This window comes from Pantherophis guttatus, chromosome 8 (genome assembly GCF_059756535.1).
Source record: "Pantherophis guttatus breed Tessera chromosome 8, ASM5975653v1, whole genome shotgun sequence".
NCBI classification, from domain to species: Eukaryota; Metazoa; Chordata; class Lepidosauria; order Squamata; family Colubridae; genus Pantherophis; species Pantherophis guttatus.
The window spans coordinates 414051-436443 of NC_142070.1; the positions used below are offsets into that span (position 1 = coordinate 414051).

General features: G+C 59.8%; 3 protein-coding genes and 3 non-coding genes across 23 annotated transcripts in view; 5 read left to right on the forward strand and 1 right to left on the reverse strand.

Annotated features, from left to right (window-relative positions):
* Positions 1-8235, forward strand: part of DCTN1 (dynactin subunit 1) — a 45316-nt gene extending 37081 nt beyond the window's left edge. For 9 of the 16 annotated variants that reach the window (XM_087875347.1, XM_034426091.3, XM_087875343.1 and 6 more), the window contains 19 exons: positions 126-317; positions 649-765; positions 1657-1809; positions 2433-2593; positions 2682-2850; positions 2973-3041; positions 3200-3262; positions 3338-3487; positions 3596-3757; positions 4254-4385; positions 4604-4732; positions 4821-4963; positions 5391-5560; positions 6066-6080; positions 6508-6641; positions 6839-7028; positions 7112-7188; positions 7554-7643; positions 7740-8235. In XM_087875347.1, the coding sequence (XP_087731473.1) occupies positions 126-317; positions 649-765; positions 1657-1809; positions 2433-2593; positions 2682-2850; positions 2973-3041; positions 3200-3262; positions 3338-3487; positions 3596-3757; positions 4254-4385; positions 4604-4732; positions 4821-4963; positions 5391-5560; positions 6066-6080; positions 6508-6641; positions 6839-7028; positions 7112-7188; positions 7554-7643; positions 7740-7877 (2454 nt within the window). In that variant the 3' untranslated portion in view covers positions 7878-8235. The remainder of the gene's footprint in view (positions 1-125; positions 318-648; positions 766-1656; positions 1810-2432; positions 2594-2681; positions 2851-2972; positions 3042-3199; positions 3263-3337; positions 3488-3595; positions 3758-4253; positions 4386-4603; positions 4733-4820; positions 4964-5390; positions 5561-6065; positions 6081-6507; positions 6642-6838; positions 7029-7111; positions 7189-7553; positions 7644-7739) is intronic. The other 7 variants (XM_087875350.1, XM_087875351.1, XM_087875344.1 and 4 more) reach the window with 1 other exon arrangement.
* A 1871-nt stretch (positions 8236-10106) lies between these two features.
* Positions 10107-14556, forward strand: NOP56 (NOP56 ribonucleoprotein). The gene is made up of 11 exons (XM_034426095.3): positions 10107-10235; positions 10370-10574; positions 10659-10820; positions 10907-11105; positions 11453-11640; positions 12061-12212; positions 12725-12825; positions 13000-13148; positions 13408-13529; positions 13729-13878; positions 13991-14556. The coding sequence occupies exons 1-11, from the start codon at positions 10233-10235 to the stop codon at positions 14186-14188; spliced, it is 1629 nt and encodes a 542-aa protein (XP_034281986.2). The 5' UTR covers positions 10107-10232; the 3' UTR covers positions 14189-14556.
* LOC117670735 (small nucleolar RNA SNORA51) lies at positions 11236-11372 on the forward strand. Its single transcript, XR_004592687.1, has one exon. It is a non-coding gene; the product is annotated as a small nucleolar RNA SNORA51 (small nucleolar RNA).
* LOC117670734 (small nucleolar RNA SNORD56) lies at positions 13241-13314 on the forward strand. Its single transcript, XR_004592685.1, has one exon. It is a non-coding gene; the product is annotated as a small nucleolar RNA SNORD56 (small nucleolar RNA).
* On the forward strand, positions 13565-13638 carry LOC117670733 (small nucleolar RNA SNORD57). The gene has a single exon (XR_004592684.1). It is a non-coding gene; the product is annotated as a small nucleolar RNA SNORD57 (small nucleolar RNA).
* A 579-nt stretch (positions 14557-15135) lies between the features above and the next one.
* IDH3B (isocitrate dehydrogenase (NAD(+)) 3 non-catalytic subunit beta) lies at positions 15136-22164 on the reverse strand. 3 transcript variants are annotated; one of them, XM_087875356.1, is made up of 12 exons: positions 21956-22072; positions 21833-21886; positions 21661-21744; positions 21428-21548; positions 21231-21291; positions 21001-21133; positions 19906-20039; positions 19186-19288; positions 18332-18478; positions 18119-18213; positions 17915-17975; positions 17138-17678 (listed from the first exon to the last, which is right to left on the reverse strand). In XM_087875356.1, the coding sequence occupies exons 1-12, from the start codon at positions 22004-22006 to the stop codon at positions 17589-17591; spliced, it is 1134 nt and encodes a 377-aa protein (XP_087731482.1). In that variant the 5' UTR covers positions 22007-22072; the 3' UTR covers positions 17138-17588. The 3 variants fall into 3 exon arrangements, with proteins under 3 accessions (XP_060538297.2, XP_087731482.1, XP_060538296.2); XM_060682314.2 differs by lacking the exon at positions 17138-17678 and adding an exon at positions 15136-15338 and having other exon boundaries at positions 21833-22058; XM_060682313.2 differs by having other exon boundaries at positions 21833-22164.
* Positions 22165-22393: the final 229 nt, after the last annotated feature.

Here is a 22393-nt window from a genome sequence, read left to right on the forward strand (position 1 = left end):
GGCTCCTGGGCTCCACTGTCCCAGCCGGAGAGAGCGTGCTGCGCTTGGTCTCCCTTGCAAAAGGGGTGGGGGCCTTGCTTGGGATGCCCTCGCTATCCACTGTTTCGTGGCCGTTCCTCCTTTAGGAAGCCATGAACGAGATGAATGACGAGCTGCAGGAGAACGCCCGGGAGACGGAGCTGGAGCTGCGGGAGCAGCTGGACATGGCCACGGCTCGAGTTCGCGAGTCGGAGAAACGGGTGGAGGCAGCACAGGAGACGGTGGCCGACTACCAGCAGACCATCAAGAAATACCGAGAGCTGACGGCCCACCTGCAGGTGCCAGGGCCTGCAGAGACGGGCAGGCCGGGGGTGGGCTGGAGGGAGGGAGAGCACGAGGGTGCCAGGATCTAGGATTGGTTTCTATCAATTAGTTGCCTGGATTATCCAGTTCCCAGTTAGAAATGGCTCATACAAACAAGGAGATTGAGGAGGCCACGCATAGAATGACCAACCTTTCTCTGCTTTCAAGGCCAGCTTTAAGCCCAGCCCGTCAGGGGTCTTCTAGCCAAGGGGGAACAGCCCCTCATCTGGGATGGTCTGAGGGCCTCTGCCCTGGGCAGAGCAGGGCGGAGGCCCACTTTACTGATGCTGCCTTTCCACCTTGCAGGATGTTAACCGAGACCTGATGAGCCAGCAAGAGGCCTCTGTGGAGAGGCAGCAGCAACCGCCGCCCGAAATGTTTGATTTCAAGATCAAATTTGCCGAGACAAAAGCTCATGCCAAGGTAGGACAGCCTCAGCCTCGGCAGCTGCCCTCTTCTATTCCTGGCAGCTCACGCAGGAGTCGCTGGGCAGGAGAGGCAGAAGAGGGTCAATTATAACAGTTCAATAGAGGTGGGGGGGGCGCCCTGAGACACCCCAAAAAGTGCTCCCAGCTCATCCTGTCACCCTGACGGGTCACAGAATTCCTTTGGCTCTGATCCAAGCAGCTTCTTCCTTCCTCTTTGTCCGGTTGGGGCCGGTTCTCCAACCAAAGAGGCTCTCCGCAGCTCAGGGCTGAACTCCCTGGTGCCCCCTGAGCTGCTGGCGTTTCACTGCCCACCTAGGTCAGGCCTTCAGTGCGAGTAGCTGCCCTGCGAACCTCACGCTTACCTGCACTGAAGATGTGAGGCAGTTGGGTCACGAAGCGCCTGCCAGCAGAGCCTGCAGCTCAGGGGGGCCCTCCCCCCAACGTGTCTTAATGCAGGCCGTGAGCCTCCACAATGGTTCCAGTCCCCTCTCCTTTTCTCCAGGGTCCTTTTCTGCCAAGGCCTCCATCGCTCGCGCTCCCTTCCCCTTTCTGCGCGGATGCCCAGATCAATGAAGCCTGAGCCAAGGCAGCCCCCGTTCTGCTCCTGGCCTTGAGCTCTGGTCCCCTTCCCGTCCCTCTCCTGCCTCATGGCCACCCGTCCTCTCCAGTCACCTGGTGGGGCAAGTCCCCTTTCATTGGCCCCCGCAGCTGCAAGGGAGCCCGAGCAGGCCCAGGCCTACCCGGGGCATTTGAACGGAGAGGCCGCCCGAAGGCAGTCCCCTGGGGGCCGGGGGCCCTCTCCTGGGCACAGCTGGCCTGGCCCAGAGCTCAGGGGCTGACAAGGATCCCCTAGGCTGGGCCCCATTGGAGCACTCTTGCCTTGCAGGCCATCGAAATGGAGCTGCGCCAGATGGAGGTGCAGCAGGCCAACCGGCACGTCTCCCTGCTCACTTCCTTCCTGCCCGACAGCTTCCTGCGGCACGGCGGGGACCACGACTGTGTGCTGGTGCTGCTGCTGCTTCCCCGGCTGGTGGGCAAGGTAAGGGAGGGCTCCTGGTGCTACGTTTCCCTTCCTTTGGATCCCGGCTTGAGTGGCATGATACGCAATCTTTTTCATTGAAGCACTCCCCATGCCTGTAGGTGGCTGGAGGAGACCCTGAACCTAATTCATGTTCAAAATCCTCCGCTTTGAATCATTCGATCGCTGGCCTTCCTTCTCTCGTGTTAATCCTCGTCTTTAATCAAACTCGGACTCTGCTTAGGGAAGAACCCTGTTTTTTAATTACAGTCAGTGAGGTTTAACCTGCTTTGAATAGGCAAATGAATATTTTAATACTTTTCCCGCAAAAATAGACATTTCGTAAGGCAGAAGAATATTATGAATAGTCTGGTAGTAAACTATGCCTGGCAACTTCTTGTAGCTGTGATTCAGGGCTGACCCCCAGTCAGAGGCGGCAGCCCTTTTAGCAGGGAGAGATTGAGTGAGTTGGATCATGTCTCCCCTCAAAGTGCCCAGGAATCTGGCTACAGCAGCACCGAGATCTGGAGGTGTAGATGGGACTTCTGGAGGGCGGGGCCCTCTCTTGCCTCCATCCTCCGGGCAGAGGGTGGAAATGGGGGCCTGTCTGCTGAGGCCTTACGGCCCCTCCCTCTCTGAAACAGGCTGAGCTGATCAGCAGACAAGCACAAGAGAAGTTTGAGCTGAGCGAGAACTGTGCCGAGCGAGCCGGTCTCCGGGGGGCACCGGGGGAGCAACTCAGCTTCGCTGCCGGGCTGGTCTATTCTCTGCTCCTTCTACAAGCAACACTCCACAAATATGAGCAGTGAGTGGGCGCGTGGCTGGGCCTGGGGAGTCCGGAGGGGGCTGAGAGGCCCAATGGCCTCCTGTGATGCTCTGCCCTGCCCTTCCAGAGCCTTGAGTAAGTGCAGCGTGGAAGTCTACAGAAAAGTGGGCCTGCTGTATCCGGAGATGTGTGTGCATGAGAGGTCCCTGGACTTCCTTATTGAGCTGCTGCACAAGGACCAGCTGGACGAAACCGTCAACGTGGAGCCCTTGACCAAAGCCATCAAGTACTACCAGGTGCAGCCCACGTGGGGGTGGGGGGAGGGCGATGCCAGAGCGAGTCCCATCCAGCCTCGGCTGGCAGCTTTGGGCTCTGCAGGAGAGACGCCCAGCAGACACGTCTTTCCTTCCCCTCTCAGCACCTGTACAGCATCCACCTGGCTGACCAGGCCGAGGACTGCACAGTGCAATTGGCTGACCACATCAAGGTGAGTGGACCCAGGTTCCTGCATGGGCCCTGCAGGAAGGGCTGCTGTGCGGGGGGGGGAGGGGGGCTCTCTGCTCCTGCTGACTCCCTTGGGGGCAGAGAGCAGAGGGCTGCCCGGTGGCACTGCCCTGCTCTGAGCACGGTCGTCTTTCCTTGCAGTTCACACAGAGTGCCTTGGACTGCATGAGTGTGGAGGTCTGCCGGCTGCGCTCCTTCCTCCAGGTAAGAGCTGGCCTCACCCACCCGGCCAGGCTGTGGATGGCTGAATCCGGCTGACCTCCCTCTCCCCTTCTGCAGACCGGACAGGAGGCCTCTGACTTCGCCATCCTCCTGAAGGATCTGGAGACCTCATGCAGTGACATCCGCCAGTTCTGCAAGAAGATCAGGCGGCGCATGCCGGGCACCGATGCCCCTGGCATCCCTGCAGCCCTGGGCTTTGGGCAACAGGTGGGAGGCCTGCCCAGCCCCACCCCACCCCACCGGTGGGAGTGAGCCCCTCCTGCTTGCAGGGAGCCCCTCTGCAGAGACTTGACTCTGTGCTCTTCGGTCTCCCAGGTCTCGGATACCCTGCTGGACTGCCGCAAACACCTGACCTGGGTGGTGGCTGTGCTGCAGGAGGTGGCAGCCGCAGGGGCTCAGATGATCGCCCCCTTGACTGAGAACGAGGGCTTGCAGGCCATGAAACTGGAGGACCTGGCCTTCAAGGCCAGTGAGCAGGTAAGGGGAAGTGGATCCAGGCTTGCCCCTTCCTTCCCCTCCCTCCGCTCCATCCCCCTCCGTTGAGTCCAGGAGACTCATCCTGGTGAAGGTACCTGAAGCCAGCACAGGCTGAAAGGAAAGAGCAGGATAGGATCTGGGCGCCCCAGGCAGGGCTGGAACCGATCGGTTTGCAGAGATACAGCTGCAGGCCTTGGTTGTCTACTTGTGCCTGGATTCCTGAGCAGAATATCTGGCAGAGGGGGGATTCTTTCGCATCTGGAAGGGGGTGAGGGGAAGGGTTGCCAGCGGTGTCAGTGGTTTCGGGTGGCTAAGGCCGCTTCAGTTCATGCCTCTTCTGCTGCTGCCATGGCCAGTGGGAACGGGAGGGGCACTCATAAGGAAGGCCACGTCCACGGAAGCTTCCCAGAAAGTGTGCATGGCACCTTCCTCTCTGGTGGCTGCAGACTTTCTGCAAGGTTTTGCTTCAGGCAATGACTAAGAGATTCCTTCCCAGATCTATGGGGCACAGGGCATCAGCCCTTACGAGTGCCTGCGCCAGTCCTGCAACATCCTCATTGCCACCATGAACAAGATGGCCACTGCCATGCAGGAAGGTGAATACGATGCAGACAAGCCCCAGACCAAGGTGAGCCAACACCAGTTGCTGAGCTTTCGCAGGCAGCTCCCGTCTGGCGCTAGGAACGGGCCAGTAGTTTGGAGACCGAGTGCCAGAGAGCCTCTCTGCGTTTGTCTCCCCACTTAAGAACTGCTCTAGAGCTCAGAGAGGGAGGTCACCGTTGGCAGCTCCAAATTGGAGAGGTCATCCCTGGATCCTGAGCGAACGGCACTTCATTCTTTTTGCAGCCCCTTCCTCCGGTCGAGCTGCGGGCAGCCGCGCTTCGGGCTGAGATCACGGACGCCGAGGGCCTGGGGCTCAAACTGGAGGATCGAGAGACCGTCATCAAAGAGCTGAAGAAGTCTCTTAAAATCAAGGTACGATTGGCAGTCTGTCTGCCGCCTCGGCCTGTGCCAGGGAGGCTTGGCACCCTGGCCGTACACCCATCTCCTCCCTGCCATCCAGGGCGAGGAGCTCAGCGAAGCCAACGTGCGCCTGAGCCTCCTGGAGAAGAAGCTGGATAGCGCTTCCAAAGATGCCGATGAGCGGGTGGAGAAGATCCAGAGGAAGCTGAGCGACACCCAGGTGCTGCTGAAGAAAAAGGAGAAGTAAGTGAGGGACCTGCTCCCCAGCTTGAAAACAAGAGGCATGAAGGGGATGTTCACATCAAAAGCAACCTACAGTCCTTCTCCCTCCTCTTTCTCCCCACTTCACTGCTTTAAAGCTAAATGCGAAGCAGAAAAGTGGTACTTTTGAGTTAAATGGGGCTGGGGGGTTGGCATAGTCCAGCACAGCGCCTGCCCCCCTTGGCCTCTTCCTGCCAGCAGGATCAGAGCCAGAGGAACTCTCAGCAGACCACCTGTCCTGCTCCTCTGGGGCCCGGTCATTCCCCAAGCGGCCGCTGGCCCAAGGAGGCTCGTTCTGGGCCAGAGCGAAAGCGGGGCTGGTTTTGAGGAAACTCTGTTGGGCTCCCCCCCCCAGGGCCCGAGAAGGGGGGTGGAGGGTCAGAGGTCAGCCAGTCTCCTTCCCGCACAGGGAGTTTGAAGAGACGATGGATGCCCTGCAAGCGGACATTGACCAACTGGAGTCGGAGAAACTGGAACTGAAGCAGCGGCTCAACAACCAGTTCAAGTTCACCACGGAGGGCCGGCGTGGGGGGCCCCCCACCTCGGGCATCGCCTCAGTCATCTCCAGCATCGCAGGAGGTGGGTTGGAGGGGGAGGGGAGGGGCAGCTTGATCCGGAGCCGCTCAGGCTGGGGAGCCTCAGTTGGCTGCTTGCATGTTCAGGCCCTGGCATGAGTCGGAGGTGGGGTGGGCAGGGGGCATGGAGAAAGGGCAGTGCCACTTCAGTGGCTTCCTGGGTGCTTGAGAACAGACTCTGGCACCAGCAGAAGCTCCAAAGCCCAGCTGGAGATGGCGCATCAGATGGGCACCTGGGTTGGGCTTCAGGCTGCTGAACCTTTGTGGGCGCAGCTCCACCCACTGCATCGTTTGTGACCAATCCTGGCTTCATTGTGCTTAATGATGCCACACAGTGCCCAGACAGGGGGCAGACTCCTTACCCCCACTACGCACCATAAACACTCCGGGTACAAAACAGGCTGGTGCCTGTGAAAGGAGCTCCCCTCTTCCTGCTTGTGGGGCCGAAGGGAGCCGAGGGCTTTTCTCTAATCGTGCTCCTTCTTGTCTCTTTCATGCTTGGGCTGCAGAGGAACAGCAGAGAGGTACACGGTGCTCAGAGAGGGGCGGGCAGGGCAGAGGGGGAGGCTTCTGGGTCAGGCTGTCAGGAGCCCTGCGAAACAACCTCCCCCCGCCCCAGCCAGGGGTTTTCATCTCATTAGCTGCCTCCCTCCCCTTTGCCAACATTTCCCCCAGCCCGACAATCTGTTCTTGGGATAGGAGAAAACTGGGCTGGGGGACAGCCCCCTCTCTGGGACACTCCCCGGGAAGCAGGTGCCCAATAACAGCCGAGGCTGATGTATGATCCCCCCAGTGCCTGGGAGGGATTTGGCAATCATTGCCCAGGCCAGTCCTCAGTCTCTCTCCGACTTCCCTGGGGGTGGGGGGTGTTGTTGGCCGAGGCTCAGGTGGCATCTGCAGGGAGGCCGCCTCTGCTGATGGCCACCTCTTGTCTGCTTGTCTCTCCTGTAGGTGTGGGTGCCAGCCAGGTGATGGCTGGGGGCTCTGGCCCCGTGCAGGTAAAGGACTCCCCTCTCCTGCTCCAGCAGATTGAGGCCATGCAGCTGTCCATCAAGCACCTAAAAAACGAGAATAACCGGCTGAAGGTGAGCGGCTCCCGGTAGCCCTGAGATGCCTGAAGCAAAAGCTTTCCCACGGTGACCCTGGCCTTCGCTCTCCATCCACCCTACTCGGACTCCCCTTCCCATTCCTTCCTTGTCCTCTCAGGAACTTTGGCGGGGAGGGGGGCAGCAGAGTCCCTTGAGCTGATCCCAGCCATTCCTGCCCCAACCTTGTTTCTCAGGGCGCCCAGATGAGGAGGGAGTTGGCGGCACTGCCCCCCCTGCACGTTCCCAAGCTCTCGCTGCCCAAGGACAGGCAGGCGGACGAAGTGGTTTCCAGCTCATTGTATCGCAAGACCAGCCGGCTGCTGGAGACCCTCTACCAGATGAGTGCCAATGCCCAGGTGGTGGACATTACGCGGCAGAAGGCAGGTGCGTCAGGGGGGCCAGGAGCAACGGCAAAGGGGCCCCTCCCCTTCCTCCTTTCTTTCACTGCTCTCCCCTTCCCCCTGCAGTGGGCAGTCCAGCAGCTCAACTCTTGGAGCAGACAACCCGCCTGACATCCCTGAGCGAAGCCATCGAGAAGCTGAAGGTAGTCCTCTGTGTGTGGGTGTGGGTGTGTGTGTGTGTGTGTGTGGGGGTGTGGGTGTGTGTGTGTGTGTGTGTGTGTGTGTGTGTGTGTGTAGAGCTCTTTCCGGGGAGGGTGGGCTGGGGGAGATGGGCAGAGTGGGGGCAGCTTCTCACTCTGTTCTGACCTCCCTGTGGGAAGCCCCCCAATGTTTTACATCAGAGGCATCCAAACGTGGCCACTTTATGCCTTGTGAACTCCCAGGATAGCTGGTTGAGGAATTCTGGGAGTTGAAGACCGCAAGGCTTAAAAGTTGCCAAGCTTGGAGGGCCCCCATTTTAGGCCTTAGGTTGCTCCAGAGCAACCATTTTCTGTCCATTCTGCTCCAGGATGAAGTCAGGAAGGAGACGATCCTGCAGCGCCCCGGGGCCAGCATCCCTACGGACTTCGGCACGTTCCCCTCAGTGCCCTTCCTGAAGGTGGGCTTCTTCTACCCGGGGCAAGGAAGGAAGGCTGTGGGGAAGCTGCTGCCCGCCCTCCCGGCATTCCTCTGCCTGCTCTTCTTTCCCCTCCAGGCCAAAGAGGAGGAGAAGGACAGCGCCATCTATGTCGGCCGCGTGACCTTCCCCTGCCAGCCGGGCCACGGGCAGCGGCACAAGCTGGTGCTGACGCCGGAGCAGCTGCACAAACTCCACAGCAGGCTGATCACTTAGGAGAGCCAGCTCCCTCAGCTGCCTCTGTGGTGCAGGCGGCAGAGCGGCCTTTCAGTCTGCTGGGACCCCTGTCCTGCCGCCGCCCCCCCCCCCCCCCACCTGGCACCACTGCTCCCCTTCCCAGAGAGGGAATCAGTGTTTGTGGTGACACAGAGGGTGGCTTTCATGGAGAGGAGATGCTTTTTGTGCCCTCTCTTCACAGCCTTTCTTTTCCTCTGCGGTTTTGGTTAAGGATCCCAAACAGGTTTCCTGGTGGGAAGAGCCCAGGGATCTACAAGCACTACAAAACAGATCCTTTCTTGCATGTTGACTTCCTTGGAGGACTGGAGATAAATCAATAAAGCTCTCTGGAACCCCACCTGAGCTGTAGCTTCATTCAGGCGCTGGACTGCAGAGGCCAAGGCCTCCCTCACTCTCCCTTGGCTGCTCTTCCTCCTCCTGGCCACAGCTGGGCCCTCTTGGGAAGGGGCCGCTGCTCTCTACCCCTGCTGGGGGTGCAACTCCCACATTTCATTCAGTAGAGCATCTTGGTGCACCTTAAAGCATAGCTGCAATTACCCTGGCCAAGAGTGGCCTCACCCGGTTTATGGCTTTGCTGGGGGAGGGGGGGGGCTAGCAAGTATTTCTTTATACACAACAGCTGGTTTGGGGAGGGGGTTATGTTGAACTGACCTTAAACCACTTTAGGATTGCTTATGCCAACCACAGAAGGCAGCCAGGCATTTCAGCATTCCTAAACCCACCTCAATTCCAGCAAGAGCTGTCTCCGAGATGCCCACCTATTTTGAAATCGGGTGGGGGGGATAAAGGGAGGAGGCAGAGCCCTAATTAAGACTGCTGGAAATGGCTCGGTGGTTGGCTGAGGGTGGTTGGCTGAGTGTATAAAGGCTCGGGGTGCCCAGCCGAATGCAATTTGCCTCGGAGGGGAGGGGGGCCCTTGTTCCTGGGTCGCTGAGTACGGAGCAGGGGCAGGGCAGACCCTCCCAGGACCTGAGTGGAGCTGCAGATCCTGTGCCCCAGCTCATTTCGCTTTGCCCGATTCCAGTGCCCAGCCTCAGGGTCTCAAGGGTCAACCGGAGCCTTTGTGCAGCCTTTTCTGCATTGCTTACGCCAGTGGTCCCCAACCTTTTTATCACCGCGGCCCGCTGAGCGCGCGCAGGGGTGGGGGCACGGCCCAGGAGCTTTTGCGCACGGCCCATTGCGCACGGCCCAGGAGCCTTTGCGCTGCAGCGTTCATGTCCCCCGGCCGCTGCGCGGCCCGGTGCCAGGTACTCCACGGCCCGGCACCGGTCCGCGGACCGGGGGTTGGGGACCACTGGCTTACGCTACCAAGACACAATGGTGTCATTTACCCTAAAAAAGCAACTGGCCACATGGGATGGCTGGGGATAAATCACTGGAAAGAAAGCCGAATGTGGAATTAGTGGAAGAGTTAAAGAGCCTTTTCCCTCCAAATTTGAACATTATTTCAATATTGCCCTTTTGGAAAGAGGTTGAGGCAAATCGTTTCCTTATCCCAAAAGTATCTGGCCTTCGTCAGCCATTTCATCTTCCAAAAAGATTCACGCAGTAGCTTCCATCAGGAGGCCTGGTCCCATTTCTCCCCCCAGCCACCCTTGCTCGAGGCTTTGGCACAGCGGAGCCGGCCTTGGATTTGCTTCATCAACGTTTTCATCATCACCACCCCCGGGTCTCCTTCCTGCCTATCGGCCAAGCCGGCGACCACCCATCCTGGATCAACGTCTATGGAGACCCGAAGGGCCTTTTGCTCTTGAAGACGTTTCTTCAGCTTCCTGGACTCGGGGCTGCTTCGTCGCTGGAGGCTCCCAGGGAGAGGCAGCCGCTTGCCCGAAGGGGCCCCGTGGAGCTTCTCCTGCCTCGGCCGCTGCTCCCTCCGCCCCACGGAGACCCCAACGCCCCCCCCACACACACTTTCCCTGGCTGGGCAGAGGGTGGACGGGGGGGGGGCGAGGAGGAGCGTCTCCCCCGCCCAAGCAAGGCCGGTCTGGGGGCCACGGCAATGCGCCCAGCGCTCCCGCCCGGGGGGGGGGGGCAACAAGGGGGGGCCGCAGCGCCACGGGGCTTCCCAAGCCCCTCGCCCTCCCCCGCCCGCCGGAGCCCCGGAAGTCCCAGGCACGGGGTTTCCCGGCAGGAGCCGCCTCCCTCCGCCCCCACCAGGCCGGCTCGCGGAGCAGGCCGGCGCCCATTGGCCGGCGAGGCGCCCTTGTCTCCGCCCCTTGACTCGGCGGGCTCCGCGCTGGGCGCGCCCGAGAGGGCGGAAGGGGCGGGCGGCCCGCGGGGAGCGTTTCCGGCTGCGTGGGACGGGCGCGTGCGGCCTTTTCCTCGGCAGCCGCCATGGTGAGCGGGACGGGCGGGCGGGCGGGCGGAGAGTCCGGGCCCGTCGGGATTTCCACCACCCTCCCCCGTTCCCTGCCCCCCCTGCCCCCCCCCACGCCTGACGCCCCCCCTCCCTCCCTCCCGGTGTCCCGCAGGTGCAGCTGCACGTGCTGTTCGAGCACGCGGCGGGCTACGCGCTGCTGGCGGTGCGGCCGACGGAGGAGGTGCAGCTGCTGCAGCCGCAGGTGGAGGAGAGCGCGCTGAGCCTGGGCCGCTTCCTGGCCCTGGTGCGCCTGGAGGCCTTCGCGCCCTTCCGCTCGGCCCAGGCCGCGCTGGAGAACATCAACGCCGTCTCGGAGGGTGAGCGGGGCCGGGGCCGGCGGGGGGCGGGCGGGGCGGGCGGGGGGGGGTTCCGGCCTTGACGGGCTCCGGCCAACCCCGCAGGGCTGCTGCACGAGGACCTGCGGCTGCTGCTGGAGACGAGCCTGCCGGCCAAGAAGAAGAAGGTCCTGCTGGGCGTCGGCGACCCCAAGATCGGCGCCGCCATCCAGGAGGAGCTGGGCTACCCGTGCCAGGCGGGCGGCGTCGTGGCCGAGCTCTTGCGAGGTGAGCGGGGGGGGGGCTGGGCGGGGGTCGCCGGGGAGGAGGGGGGCAGCGTGGCCGGAGCCCTGACGCCCCCTCTCCCCCCGCAGGGATCCGCCTGCACTTCCACAGCCTGATCAAGGGCCTGACTGCCCAGGCCGCCTCCAAGGCCCAGCTGGGGCTCGGACACAGCTACTCGCGGGCCAAGGTGAAGTTCAACGTCAACAGGGTGGACAACATGATCATCCAGTCCATCAGCCTCCTGGACCAGCTGGACAAGGACATCAACACCTTCTCCATGAGGGTCAGGTGAGCCAGCCGCCCTGCTTTTGGAGGGGGGGGTCTGCAGTGGGTCTGGCTGGATTTGCACCTGCACTCCCCCAGGCCCTCCAGGCACCTTGGTCCCTGTGCTGGGGGGGGGGGATAGGTTGGGCTTTCCTGTCTCCTCCAGCTTACCACAGGCAGCTGGGCCACCACTGCTGGCTGTATAGAAAGAGGAGGCACAGCAAAGGGCCCTCCGTGCACCCCAGCCGGGCCATCCCGTGCCTGAGCTGTTTGGTTTGTGAGGGCACAGGCTTCCCTCGCGCAACAGGGGAGGAAAAGGCACGCCAGTGTGGCTCGCTTTTGGGTCTCACGCTTGTCTCTTTGTGGCGCAGAGAGTGGTACGGCTATCACTTCCCAGAGCTGATCAAGATCGTGAGCGACAACTACACCTACTGCCGCTTGGCCAAGCTAATCGGGAATCGCAAGGAACTGAGCGAGGAGAGCCTGGAGGCCTTGGAGGAAATTGTCATGGACAGCGCCAAGGCCCAAGCCATTCTAGACGCCTCCCGCTCCTCCATGGGTCAGTGGCAAGGGGGGATGAGAGGGCTGGTGGCAGCATTTTACTGGGGTTTGTCAGAGGGAGGCTGTTCCAGAATAAACCTTTCTTCGAGGAATGGTCAGTAATTTACATGACCATGTGGTTGGTCAGCACATCATGATCTGGATTTTAAAGACTACTTTTTGATGTATCTGTAGGAAAGCGCACTACTTGTCCTATAAAGGAGAAACACAGACAAGAGGGCTCAGTTACCTGCCTATTTGAAAACACACACACACACACACACACACACGAGCTAGAGTTTGCTATGGCCATTTCCAACTTCAGCTGTAATATTAAAGCACAGTCCCGGGTCCTTTGCAGGCTGTTTGCTGCATCCCGGTTGAGTTGCTTGCCCTCGGTCAGGTCCTTATCCCTCCCCACAACTCTGGTTCCCTACAGGAATGGACATCTCGCCCATTGACCTCATCAACATCGAGAGCTTCTCCAGCCGGGTCATCTCCCTCTCGGAGTATCGCAAAGGTTTGCAGGAGTATCTCCGCTCCAAAATGAACCAGGTGGCTCCCAGCCTCTCTGCCTTAATTGGAGAAGTGGTGAGTGCTTTGGGGCCTTTGGGCTTGCAAGTAAGGTTGGCTGCGGCAGTTTTTGTGTACCTGTGTTGTGTGGAGAGGGCTCTCTGGCTGCAGACATGATGTGCATTTGAATCTGTCAATCCACTGAATCTCAGTGCTGAAACCTATGAATGCTGATCTGAGCCAGGGAAGAAAGGGCTGAGGCAGCACTTGGCCTCTCCTGGCTGCTCCTTGGGGTTAGATGAAGGTAGGCAGGCAGAAGGAAAAAGCCTCACTTCTGTTCTCAGCCCAGGCAGGCTGCCTGGATAGGAGGAGAGGGGACTAATTTGGGGTTTAGGACACTGAAGGCTTGGAGGGGCAGAGCAGTGGCCAGAGTTCTTGATGGGCTCTTTGCCTTTGCGCTCATAGGTTTTCTCATATTGCTTTGATCAGAGTTCAGTTTTTTGCGGCCACCCACTTAGATTCACTAGGGCAAGATGGGCGGCCACGCAAATCGCATTAAAGAAAGAAAACAGTTTGTTCTCTCTGCACAGGTGGGGGCTCGTCTCATCTCCCATGCAGGCAGCTTGACCAATCTGGCCAAGTACCCAGCCTCGACCGTTCAGATCCTGGGGGCAGAGAAGGCCCTCTTCAGGTAATTCTCTGGAGGGCTCTCCCCCCCCCCCCCCCGGCGGTTCAACTTAACAGGAACCAGGCACTGCTGCTGGGTTATGCACGCAGCCAGTTTTCCACTCCTTCCTTCCCTCCCATGGGGATGGCCAGCCGGGTGCCAAGGAGGTCATCTGCATGGTTGTCTCCTGCCCCACAGGGCCCTGAAGACCCGGGGAAACACTCCCAAGTACGGCCTGATATTTCACTCCACCTTTATTGGGCGAGCAGCGGCCAAGAACAAGGGGCGCATCTCTCGCTACCTGGCCAACAAGTGCACCATCGCATCTCGCATCGACTGCTTCTCAGGTGGGCTGCAGAACCTTCCAGAGCACCCTCCCCTTTGCTAGAGAGGGGAAGGGAGCCAGCACAGGTGCCACTCCGCAAGATGCTTTCTGCCTTTGCCATGATGGTTACATTTTTCGTCAGCAGCATTTCACGCACAGTGAATGTTGACATTGAAATATCTGAGCGAAGGCAGCAGTTGAAGGGTCTTTCACTGGCGGCACTTCTGGACGTGACACCCTTAGCAGCTTCAGCTCAGCTGTTGTTTTCTTTTCCTTTCCAGAAGTCCCAACCTCCGTCTTTGGAGACAAGCTGCGAGAACAGGTGGAGGAGCGCCTGGCCTTCTATGAAACCGGGGAGGTCCCTCGCAAGAACCTGGAGGTCATGAAAGAGGCTGTGGAGGAGGTGAGGGCCGAGGGGGGCCATGGGGGCCGCGCTGTTGGGAGTGATGAAAACTCTTGAGCCTGACCAGTCTTGTCTGTGGAGGCCAAAGCTGATTTAATGAGCCTGATCCAACAAGCGCCCTTCGGATGGCGAAAACCTGCCTGGCAAGGGGGTGAGAGTGGGGGAGTCGAGCCCCGGTGACCGTCCCCTCCCTCCACAGGCTTCAGAGGTAGCAGCTGAAATCAAAAGAAAGTTGGAGAAGAAGCAAAGGAAGAAGCTGAAGCAAGAGAAGAAGCGCCTGGAGGCTTTGGCAGCAGCTGCAGAGGCAGCAGAGACTCAGAACTCCTCACTCCTGGAGTCTCCCAAACAGGTGGGGCTCCTTCCCCCCCCCCACTTTCTTGGCAGGCTGAGTAGCAATTTGCGTTTTGTGGCGGGATGGTTATGCATAGGAGGTTGCACTGAGGTGTGTTCCTTTTTCACAGGAGAACGAGGTGAAGGCCAAGAGGAAGAAAAGGAAGCCCCAAGAGTTGGCTGACAACGGCCTAGTAGATGAAGCACCTTTGCCCAAGAAGAAGCAGCATCGGCAGCCTGTGGTGGTGGTGGTGGCAGAGGAGCCCCCAACCTCCCAGGGGAAGAAGACGAAGAAGAGGAAGGCCAGGACGGAAGAGGACGACAACTAGCCTGGAGGAGTCCAGCCGATGCGAAGTCCGTCCAATTTTGCTTCTTCGAGCAAAGCAGGGGTATATTTTCCCACAACCCAGAACTTTCAAGGCAACGAGACGGCAGGCCCAGCGGGGACACATCTGGCGCGAGAGGCCCAGCCCTGGCCCCATTGCTCCAAGTGGGATGGCAGCCATGAATGGCCAGGCTTCTCCCCAAAGGCAGAGGGAAAGCTCTGGGCAGGTCAGACCGAAAACCACCCAAAGGCTCCCCATAGTGCCCCATCAATGGGGATGGGGGCCAGCAGGAGCTCCCGCTGCAGGACTATAAACCCGAATGGTGTTTAACTCACTCGACATAATAAAATGTGCTACTTTTTTATACAGCAGCCCCTCCCTTCGCATTCAGCCTCTTTGGGGAGGGGAGGGGCTTTGTCAGGCTGCCCTAATAGAAGGCTTCAGCCAGGTTTGGAATGGGGTGGGGAGGGCTGGCCTGGCCTGATCAAAGAGGGTAATTGGTCCTCCTCCTCCCAGGCTTTGGCCAGAAGGGAGACCCCTGGGGAGAGGCAGCTTTGTGGGGCAATCAGGTGTCCTTCACAGCCAGCTACATCTGGTTTCCAGGGCTGCACTTACCAGCCACTCCATGTAGCACCCCCCCCCCCCAAAAAAACTAGATGGTGGAAGCAATTTGTCCCTCCCATTACTCCCCTTGTCTGCTCAATTGGTCTCGGTCCCTTCGCCTTGGAGCCCTCCTGTGCCTCAGCAAACACTGGACTGAGGCTTGTCACAGCTTGCACAGCATCAGCCCAGAAAACTGCCCCTCCTATCTCCCCTCCCCCAGCCTTTTTGTCTCAAGACTCCTCTCCTTGTGGTCAGCTGGGCTCCTGTGAGCCCCAGGGGCAACAACCTTGTGGAAAGCCGGCATTATTTCGCTGCCTGTTTCTCCCAGCCACACTGAGCTGCTCACATCAGAGTCGATGGCTCCTTTTATTGCATGCGTCTGGGCGAGCATGAACAGTTACAATAAATTAGGAATAAATAAAATGCAGAAAAACCAAGCGGCCTGGAACTGCCACGCCAGCAGAGTTCCCTTTTAGTCCGTCAGAGCTGCAATCACGGCATGGGTGAAGTCATCGGAGGTGGCGTAGCCCCCCATGTCTGCAGTTCGCACCTGCAAAAAGCAAAAGCAGCAGAGATGCTCCATACGCTGATCATGGCGGTTTGGTTCCCATAAACCTCTGTCCCTTGGAAGCCTTGACAAACATTCGGGTGGTTGCACGGCCTCTGGGGGAGGAGTCTTTCAACAGCCGAAGGGTGGGGGGAGGGGCTGCCAAAATCCCAGCTGAGAAAAATTCCTCCCATTTTCAAAGGCAACTTCAAACCGGAGAGATGGCCCTGAAAATGCCTTTGCCCCACCCCCTCTGCTTTTTCAAAACAATCCTGCCTGTTGCAAGCTTCAGTGGGCTGAGAAAGCCCCTTTTAAGAACTGGTTAAGGCAGCATGAAGGTGGTGGGGAGGAGCCTGGCCAACGCCCCGGAAGAGTCCAAGGGCCTTTTCCTCCAGAGACGCCATCCAATGGCCTCCAGGAAAGCTCCCCAAGCGGGGGGGAGTCACTTTCTCCTGGGGAGGCAACCAATCATCTTAGGGACTGGCAAAGACTACACGGGGCAACTAGGAAGCAGCTGCCGGCCCCACAGATCCATCACCTTTGCCCAGAATGGACAGAAACCTGTCAAAACCACCTGCTGTCTCCATTACGGATAGTCCTCAACTTACAACTGATCCCTTAGTGACCAGTCACCTACCTGGGAGGGTATTTACTTTGGAATTCCAATGGCTGCCCCCCCCCCAGGTGCCGGGCAACCTAGCTGCAATGGTGGCTGCTTCCAGCACCCAGAGGCCGCGCATGGCTGCATTTCTCAACTCTTTCTTGCCCTGCTAACTTCCAGCGAAGGGCAGCACAACTGGGGCAGAGCAGAGGGGTTCACCTGACAACTGCGGTGGTTGCTTCATGGCCTCCACAAATAAGCTTGTGAAATCAGGTTGCTCACATGAGGACCATCATGGCTTGCAACCGTAACGGGGAGACTCCACAGCAGCCGTAACCCAAGGACTCCCTGTAGTGGCCGGTCTAGCTCAAGAGGCGCTCCGCACCTGGCACCCAGAGCCGCCTCTTCTGCCTTCCAATGAGGCGGCGTCACTTCTGATGGCAATTCTTGCACTGGGCGGTTCTCAGCCTGCCACCACCCACCCTGGGCATCGGGGAAGCGCCAAGGCTGCCAGGAAGCCGCCTCTTCCTCTCCTGTCACGCCCAACGGAGTGCGGTCAGGCCCAGTGTGTGTAGGGTCCTCCCTGGGCCTTAAAGGAGCCACTCCCTCCCTTGGCACAGCCAAGAAGCACCTTGGGGGGCAGCTTAGGAGAAATAGGGCCAGATGTTTTGAGGGAGACCAGCAGCAGCTCCAGGAGCATCCTGTCCGTGGCGGAGACTGAGCAGTCCCAAGGGGGTGTGAGGGAGCACCTCTCCCCCAGGAGTCACCGGTGCCTGTTTTCCACTGCGGATTGCAAGGGAAATCTTCTGGCAAGGAGGAAGGAGATCAGGAGCCAAGCCGCACCGTGGACAAGGGCCTCCTCCGAGGCAGACTGGGGGAGGGGGGGAGGCTGGGAGAGGCAGGGCTTTCAGTGGTTCCTCTGCCACTTGAAAACCCAGCGGGGGAGGGGGGGCACTGGGCAAGCTTGGCCTCTTTTCCAGTCCAGAGAGGTGAGGCAAAGGGAGGAGGGCTGCTTTGGGGGTGGGAGGATAAGGAAGCAGCCCTCCAGAGACGGGAAACGGGCCATGGGGCTGCTCAGGGGACCCAGGTAGGGAAGGCCAGTCCTCTCGATCACAAACCCTCCAGCCAGGACCTTCTGGCCCACCAGACCCTGCCAGCTGCCAGGAACCGGCTAACACGGAAGAGCTGGAAGGAGCAGAGCTGGCTAAAAAATCCCTTTTATTCACAGGCCGTCCTAGGTTACACATCACTCCCAAAGCCCCCAGCACCCCACAAGCCCTGGCAGACTCTTCCCCAAAGTCTGCCTGCTCTTCTGCAGGACTGAAAGGGGCCCAATGGTCTCCACAAGGCCCATGCTCCCCGGCCACCTCTTCCAGGAGGCACCGTTCCTGGACACACCCTTTCTGCCGCAGAGGCTGGCTTCCAAGGGGGCACCCCAGAGCAGAAGGCCCCAGGCATGCCCCCCCACAGCAACGGTCACCGAAGAAACTATCCCAAAGGCCCTGGGCAGCCCCACCCCATCCCTTCCAGCTGGAGCAGAGCAGACATCTGGAGGGCCGCAAGGCAGGAGGGGGCTTTCTTCCCCGACAGATCCAGGGGGGCAGGGGGACAGGGCTGCTAGGGGGCAGGTGTGGGCCAGGGGCAGCCTGACACTAAACACCATAGGGGGGGTGGAGGTGGTCAATGACAGACTTGATGAAGTCCGAGGTGGTGGAATAACCACCCATGTCCTGCGTCCGCACCTGAGGGGGAGGGGGAGGGGGAGGGAGAGAAGCGGTCAGTCGGCGGTCCAGAGGAGCTGTAGAAAGGGGACGGGCAGACGCCCAGCGCCAGAAGCACCCAGGCAGCTCAGCCAGGCCTTCCGCCCGCAGCAGTCAACATGGCAAGGAGAAAGAAAGCGCTCCAGCCTAACTCTGGCTGCCTCAGAACCCCCAACTCCGCCCCTTCCTCCGCCAGGCCCTCCAGGGCAGCCTCTCACCTTGCCCACTTTGATGACCTTCTTCACCGCGTCCGAAATCATGGCCGAGTGGTGCTCCAGGCTGGTCAGGAGAGAGGAGGGATGCATCTCAGCTGCCTTTCCCTCCCCCCCATCATTGCCCTGCAAGGCAGGCCAGGCCGATGGGCAGGGAGCAGCCTCTGGGACGTCCCGTTCAAGCCCAGCAGCCCCGGCTCAGGCACCTACTTGAGATGGCGCAGCATGTTGGCGGAGGACAGCAGCATGGCCGTGGGGTTGGCGATGTTCCTCCCAACCGCCTGGGCAAAGGGGTGACGGGCACCCTGCAAGAGGAGCAGAAAGGTCCCTGCAGGAGCCTCCTCCAGAAATACCCGCTGGCCCTGGCCACCCCTAGGGAGGGGAGGGGGGGGAGGGGAGGGGGCAGCCCAGCCTCGTCCTCACCATCTCAAACACAGCAAAGTCGGCGCTGTAGCTCTCCCCAGGGACCACACCGGCCCCTCCCACCAGGCCGGCTGCCAGGTTGTCAATGATGTTGCCGTACAAGTTGGGCATGACCAAGACGTCAAACTGGTAAGGGTTCTGCACCAGCTGAAAAACACACCCACACATCCCTCTGGCTCCAGGGCCTGCCTGGGCCCAATCGGGACACACACACACACACACACACACACACACACCACCTGGCAGCTGTGTCCCACACGAGACTTTTCCACGTGGAAATGAGAGGCCTGGCGTGGGAAATGGGGGCACTGACCAACTGGGGCCTGGATTTGTTCTTTTCCTCTGCAAGAGGCAAAACACAGTTTTCTGCTTTCTGAAAAAGTATCAGTGCTCCCTTCACATAAAATCAAAATCCTAGAGTTGGGAGGGGCCCAACCCCCACCAAAGCCTCCCAGAGAGGGGGCTCTCCTGCCTCTGCTCAAACACCTTCAGCACAAGGGAGCCAGGACTAACATCAAGCCAGGCTAATAAGCCATCATTACTGGGTCCAGTGTCTGCAGAGGCCCCGTTCTGAGTTCCAGATCCAAACTCAAGCAAGAAGGGCTGGCACCCGAACCACAAAGTATCCAACCTATTTTTGGGTTCCAAACCACTGCCTGCCTTACATTTTCCCCCCTCCTATTTTTCTCGAGTGGCAAAACCACGGGGCTGCCAAACTGCTGGGAGCTCCCCAGTTGGCTGCTGTGGAAGTGGCCCTGGCCTCGCTGGTGCAGGCAGCCTCCCCCCACCCTGCATAGCCCCTCCCTCCCTCCCCTCTCTGCCTCTCCCCCAGGCCTGAGGCAGGGCAGCCCTACCTGCATGCAGCAGTTGTCAATGATCATGGTCTCAAAGGTGATCTTGGGGTACAGCTCAGCCACCTCCTCACAGCAGCGAAGGAAGAGCCCATCCCCCAGCTTCCTGGAAGGAGGTGGAGGAGAGAGACAAGTTCTCACCCTGACCTGGATGGGACAGCCAAGGGTCACCCGTCTTGCCAAGAACGACCCAGCCGAGAAGGCTCAGCCTGAATCAAAGGGGCCGAACGAGCCGGCTGGGGCAGCCAGGAGGGCCAAAGCGCAGTGGCTTCTCGGCAGGTAGCAGAATCGGAAGGAATCCGAAGGCCTTGGAAGCTGCTGCGGTAGCTCTTCTGGGCAGAAGCATGGATACGGTTGATCCTGCCTAGAAAGGGCCGTGAAGGGCCCACGGTTGATCCTTCTTCCCAGGCCCAAATTAAAATTAAAAATTAAACAGGTGGGACGAGACCTGTCCAATCTCCCAAGGCCTTTCTGTACCAGGGCAAAGGAAGAGAAAGGAGAGGGAGGGAGTCATCGTTCGGTCCACTCCAACTTCCCCAATCTCAACATTCATGGGTTTTCTTTTGACATATAGGGGTCTACAGCATGTCCTTTGGCTTGTGACAATTTTGCTGCAAAGCAGGCACCTCTGTGGGCTATCCAAAGCTGCCAGAGATCTGCGGGATCATCGGAAAGCCGTCCCACCCCGCATCTCGATCCACTGAGGCAGGCAGGCTCACTTACATGATATTGGCCTTGTGCACCGCAGTGACCTTGTTCCTCCCCTTCTTGGTGGCAAAATCAAAGGCAAATTTGGCAATGCGCTGAGATTTGGCCCGGGTGATGATCTTCAGGCATTCAATGACCCCCTTTGCACTCTGAACACAGAAAGAAACACAAGCTCTGCGGTTCACTTGAAGCCCCCCCCCCAAGCCCCTCACTGGAGTCGGTGCAATAGAAGCTTCCTGGGTGCCCGGCTCCCCTTGGCCTCCTCTCCCTGCACTGTCTCTATCAGGCTGGCCACTAGAAGGAGCAAAGCCCACCACTCCAGAGAGCCCACATTCTGGATCAAGGGTCTGCATGGCCCAGAAAAAACCCAGGGAAGCCTTCGCTCGGTAATGCACAAGAACTGCCCTCTTTTCCTTTGGAATTTGTTCATCTTTTCCAATTGTTTCCTCTAGATCAGGGGTCCCGAACTCCCAGGCTGCAGACTAGTAGCGGTCCACGGCCTGTTAGGAACCAGGCTGCACAACTGTAGATGAGTGATGGGTGGGCGAACGAGCAAGCAAGCAAAGCTCCATCTGTATCTGCAGCCACTCCCCAGCACCGGCATCACCACCTCTCTTCACCAGGCATCGGGTTCTCATCAGAGCACAAGCCCTACTATAAACGGCTTGTGAGAGGGACCTAAGTTGCACATTCCTCTCCCTCCTAGATCCCTGAAAAAATTGTTCCCCATAAAACTGGTCCCCCATTCCAAAATGTTTGGGAACCACTGCTGTAGATGGATCTTAGAAAGGCCATCTGGGGATCCTTAGTGGCTAATTGGGAAGCTTAAAGCAAACTATGGGAGCAAAGCCATCTAGCTCACCTGTGGATTTGAGAGGACACTCCCAGGTTTCTCTTCAGCCTATTGGAGGCGTTTTCAAGCCCGTTGACTTTATCCTGCTGGATAGCTGACCTGACACCCCACCCCCACCCTGTCTATAGGTCTTCAGTGGTCCTTTGGGTTGGGGCAGCTCCACCCCAGGTTCACTGGAGATGTCGGCAGCCCCTCCCCAGGACCCCTTTGGAAGGCCCGTAACTGCAGCTGCCAGCCAGAGGGACCATGGCGCTCACCTCGTGCTCCAGGGAGCTGTACTCGCCCTCCGTCTGCTCACGGATGATCACCAGGTCCAGGTTGTTATGCCGGGTTTTATAGCCGGGCAGGCTGCTCACGTGGACCACGTTGGCAAAGAGGTCAAGCTTTCGCCTGCAAGGAGGATCCGGGGGTGGGTTCCGTCCCGCATCCCTCTGCTGACCCTCCCCCAGGACCAAAGGGAGGCTGCAGAGGTGGGGGGGCAACGTACCTGAGCCTCATGTCGTAGGAGGCCAGCTCCCCTTTGTACTCCATGGGGGTGTGGATCTTCCCTGCGAGGCCGAGAGAGAGAGAGAGAGAGAGAGAGAGAGAGAGAGAGAGAGAGAGAGAGAGAGAGAGCAGGCGGTGAGGGGGCCGGAGGGCAGGGGGCACCAAGCCCCCCCCCCTCGTCCCCGGCGGAAGCCTCACCGATCAGGGCCACCTTGCTCTTCTGCATGGACTCCAGCACCTGCTCCAGGATCTCCTCCGAGGCCAGGTTCTGCACCTCGCTCAGGTGGTGCTCGTCGAACTGCACCGGCACGCCCGCCACCTGCACGGCACAGCCGGGGACCGAGGGGAGGGGGCGGGCAGGGCTGGACCTCGGGCCCCCCCGACCCCTCCCCCCGCCTCGCCACCCCCTCCCCCACCCGCCCCGCGCTCACCTTGAAGACCTCCTTGACGGAGTGCATCAGCTCCGGGCCCACGCCGTCCCCCGGCAGCAGCGTCACCGGGAAGGCGCCCTCCGCCTGCAACGAGCGGGAGGGTCTCAAGGGGCCCCGCGGCAGCCCCGCCCCCCCCCTCGCCCCCCTCCCCCACCCCCGACGGGAGCCTCACCTGCGCCGCCCTCTGCAGAAGCGCCGCCGAGCTCGAGAGGCTCCGCAGGAGCCGCTGCAAGACAGGAAGGGCCGGGTGAGCCGCCGCCCGCCCGCCCCCCGCCCAGGGCGCCCGCCCGCTCACCGCGCCGGCCGAGGCTGCCCGGACGCCCTTCAGCGCCCCCGCCAGAGCCATCGTCGTCCCGGTAGCTCTCCAGGCACCATAGAGAGCCCGGAGGGGAGAGCGGCGCCTGGCCGACCGGAAGGGGCGAGCTCTCAGCTTCCAGGAGCGGCCGTCGGGATTGGCCCTTGCCCGTCTCAATCCCCCCCCGCGCCCTCAGTGGGCACGTGATCGAGGGAATTCCGCCACTTCCGGGCTTCACTTGACTCGGAGGAGGAGGAGCCAAACCCAGATTTTTTTTTCCCCATTTGTCAAGTTTAAGATGGGGAGACTTCAACTCCCAGAATCCCCCGGGCGTTTCTGAGCTGGACTCAGCTGCCATTGGCTGCTTTGTTTGTTTGTTTGTTTGTTTGTTTGTTTGTTTGTTTGTTTGTTTGTTTGTTTGTTTGTTTGTTTGTTTGT

Excerpts from the sequence above, each read along its gene's own strand:
- NOP56 (XM_034426095.3), top strand. Across the intron at positions 10,575-10,658 it reads CATCAACGCCGTCTCGGAGG|GGCTGCTGCACGAGGACCTG; the intron begins GTGAGCGGGGCC and ends CCAACCCCGCAG. Across the intron at positions 11,106-11,452 it reads ACCTTCTCCATGAGGGTCAG|AGAGTGGTACGGCTATCACT; the intron begins GTGAGCCAGCCG and ends TTTGTGGCGCAG.
- IDH3B (XM_060682313.2), bottom strand. The coding sequence starts at position 22,006 with ATGGCTCTGGCGGGGGCGCTGAAGGGCGTCCGGGCAGCCTCGGCCGGC. Across the intron at positions 19,289-19,905 it reads GTGCACAAGGCCAATATCAT|GAAGCTGGGGGATGGGCTCT; the intron begins GTAAGTGAGCCT and ends ACCTCCTTCCAG. Across the intron at positions 18,214-18,331 it reads ACTTTGCTGTGTTTGAGATG|GGTGCCCGTCACCCCTTTGC; the intron begins GTGAGGACGAGG and ends CTCCTCTTGCAG.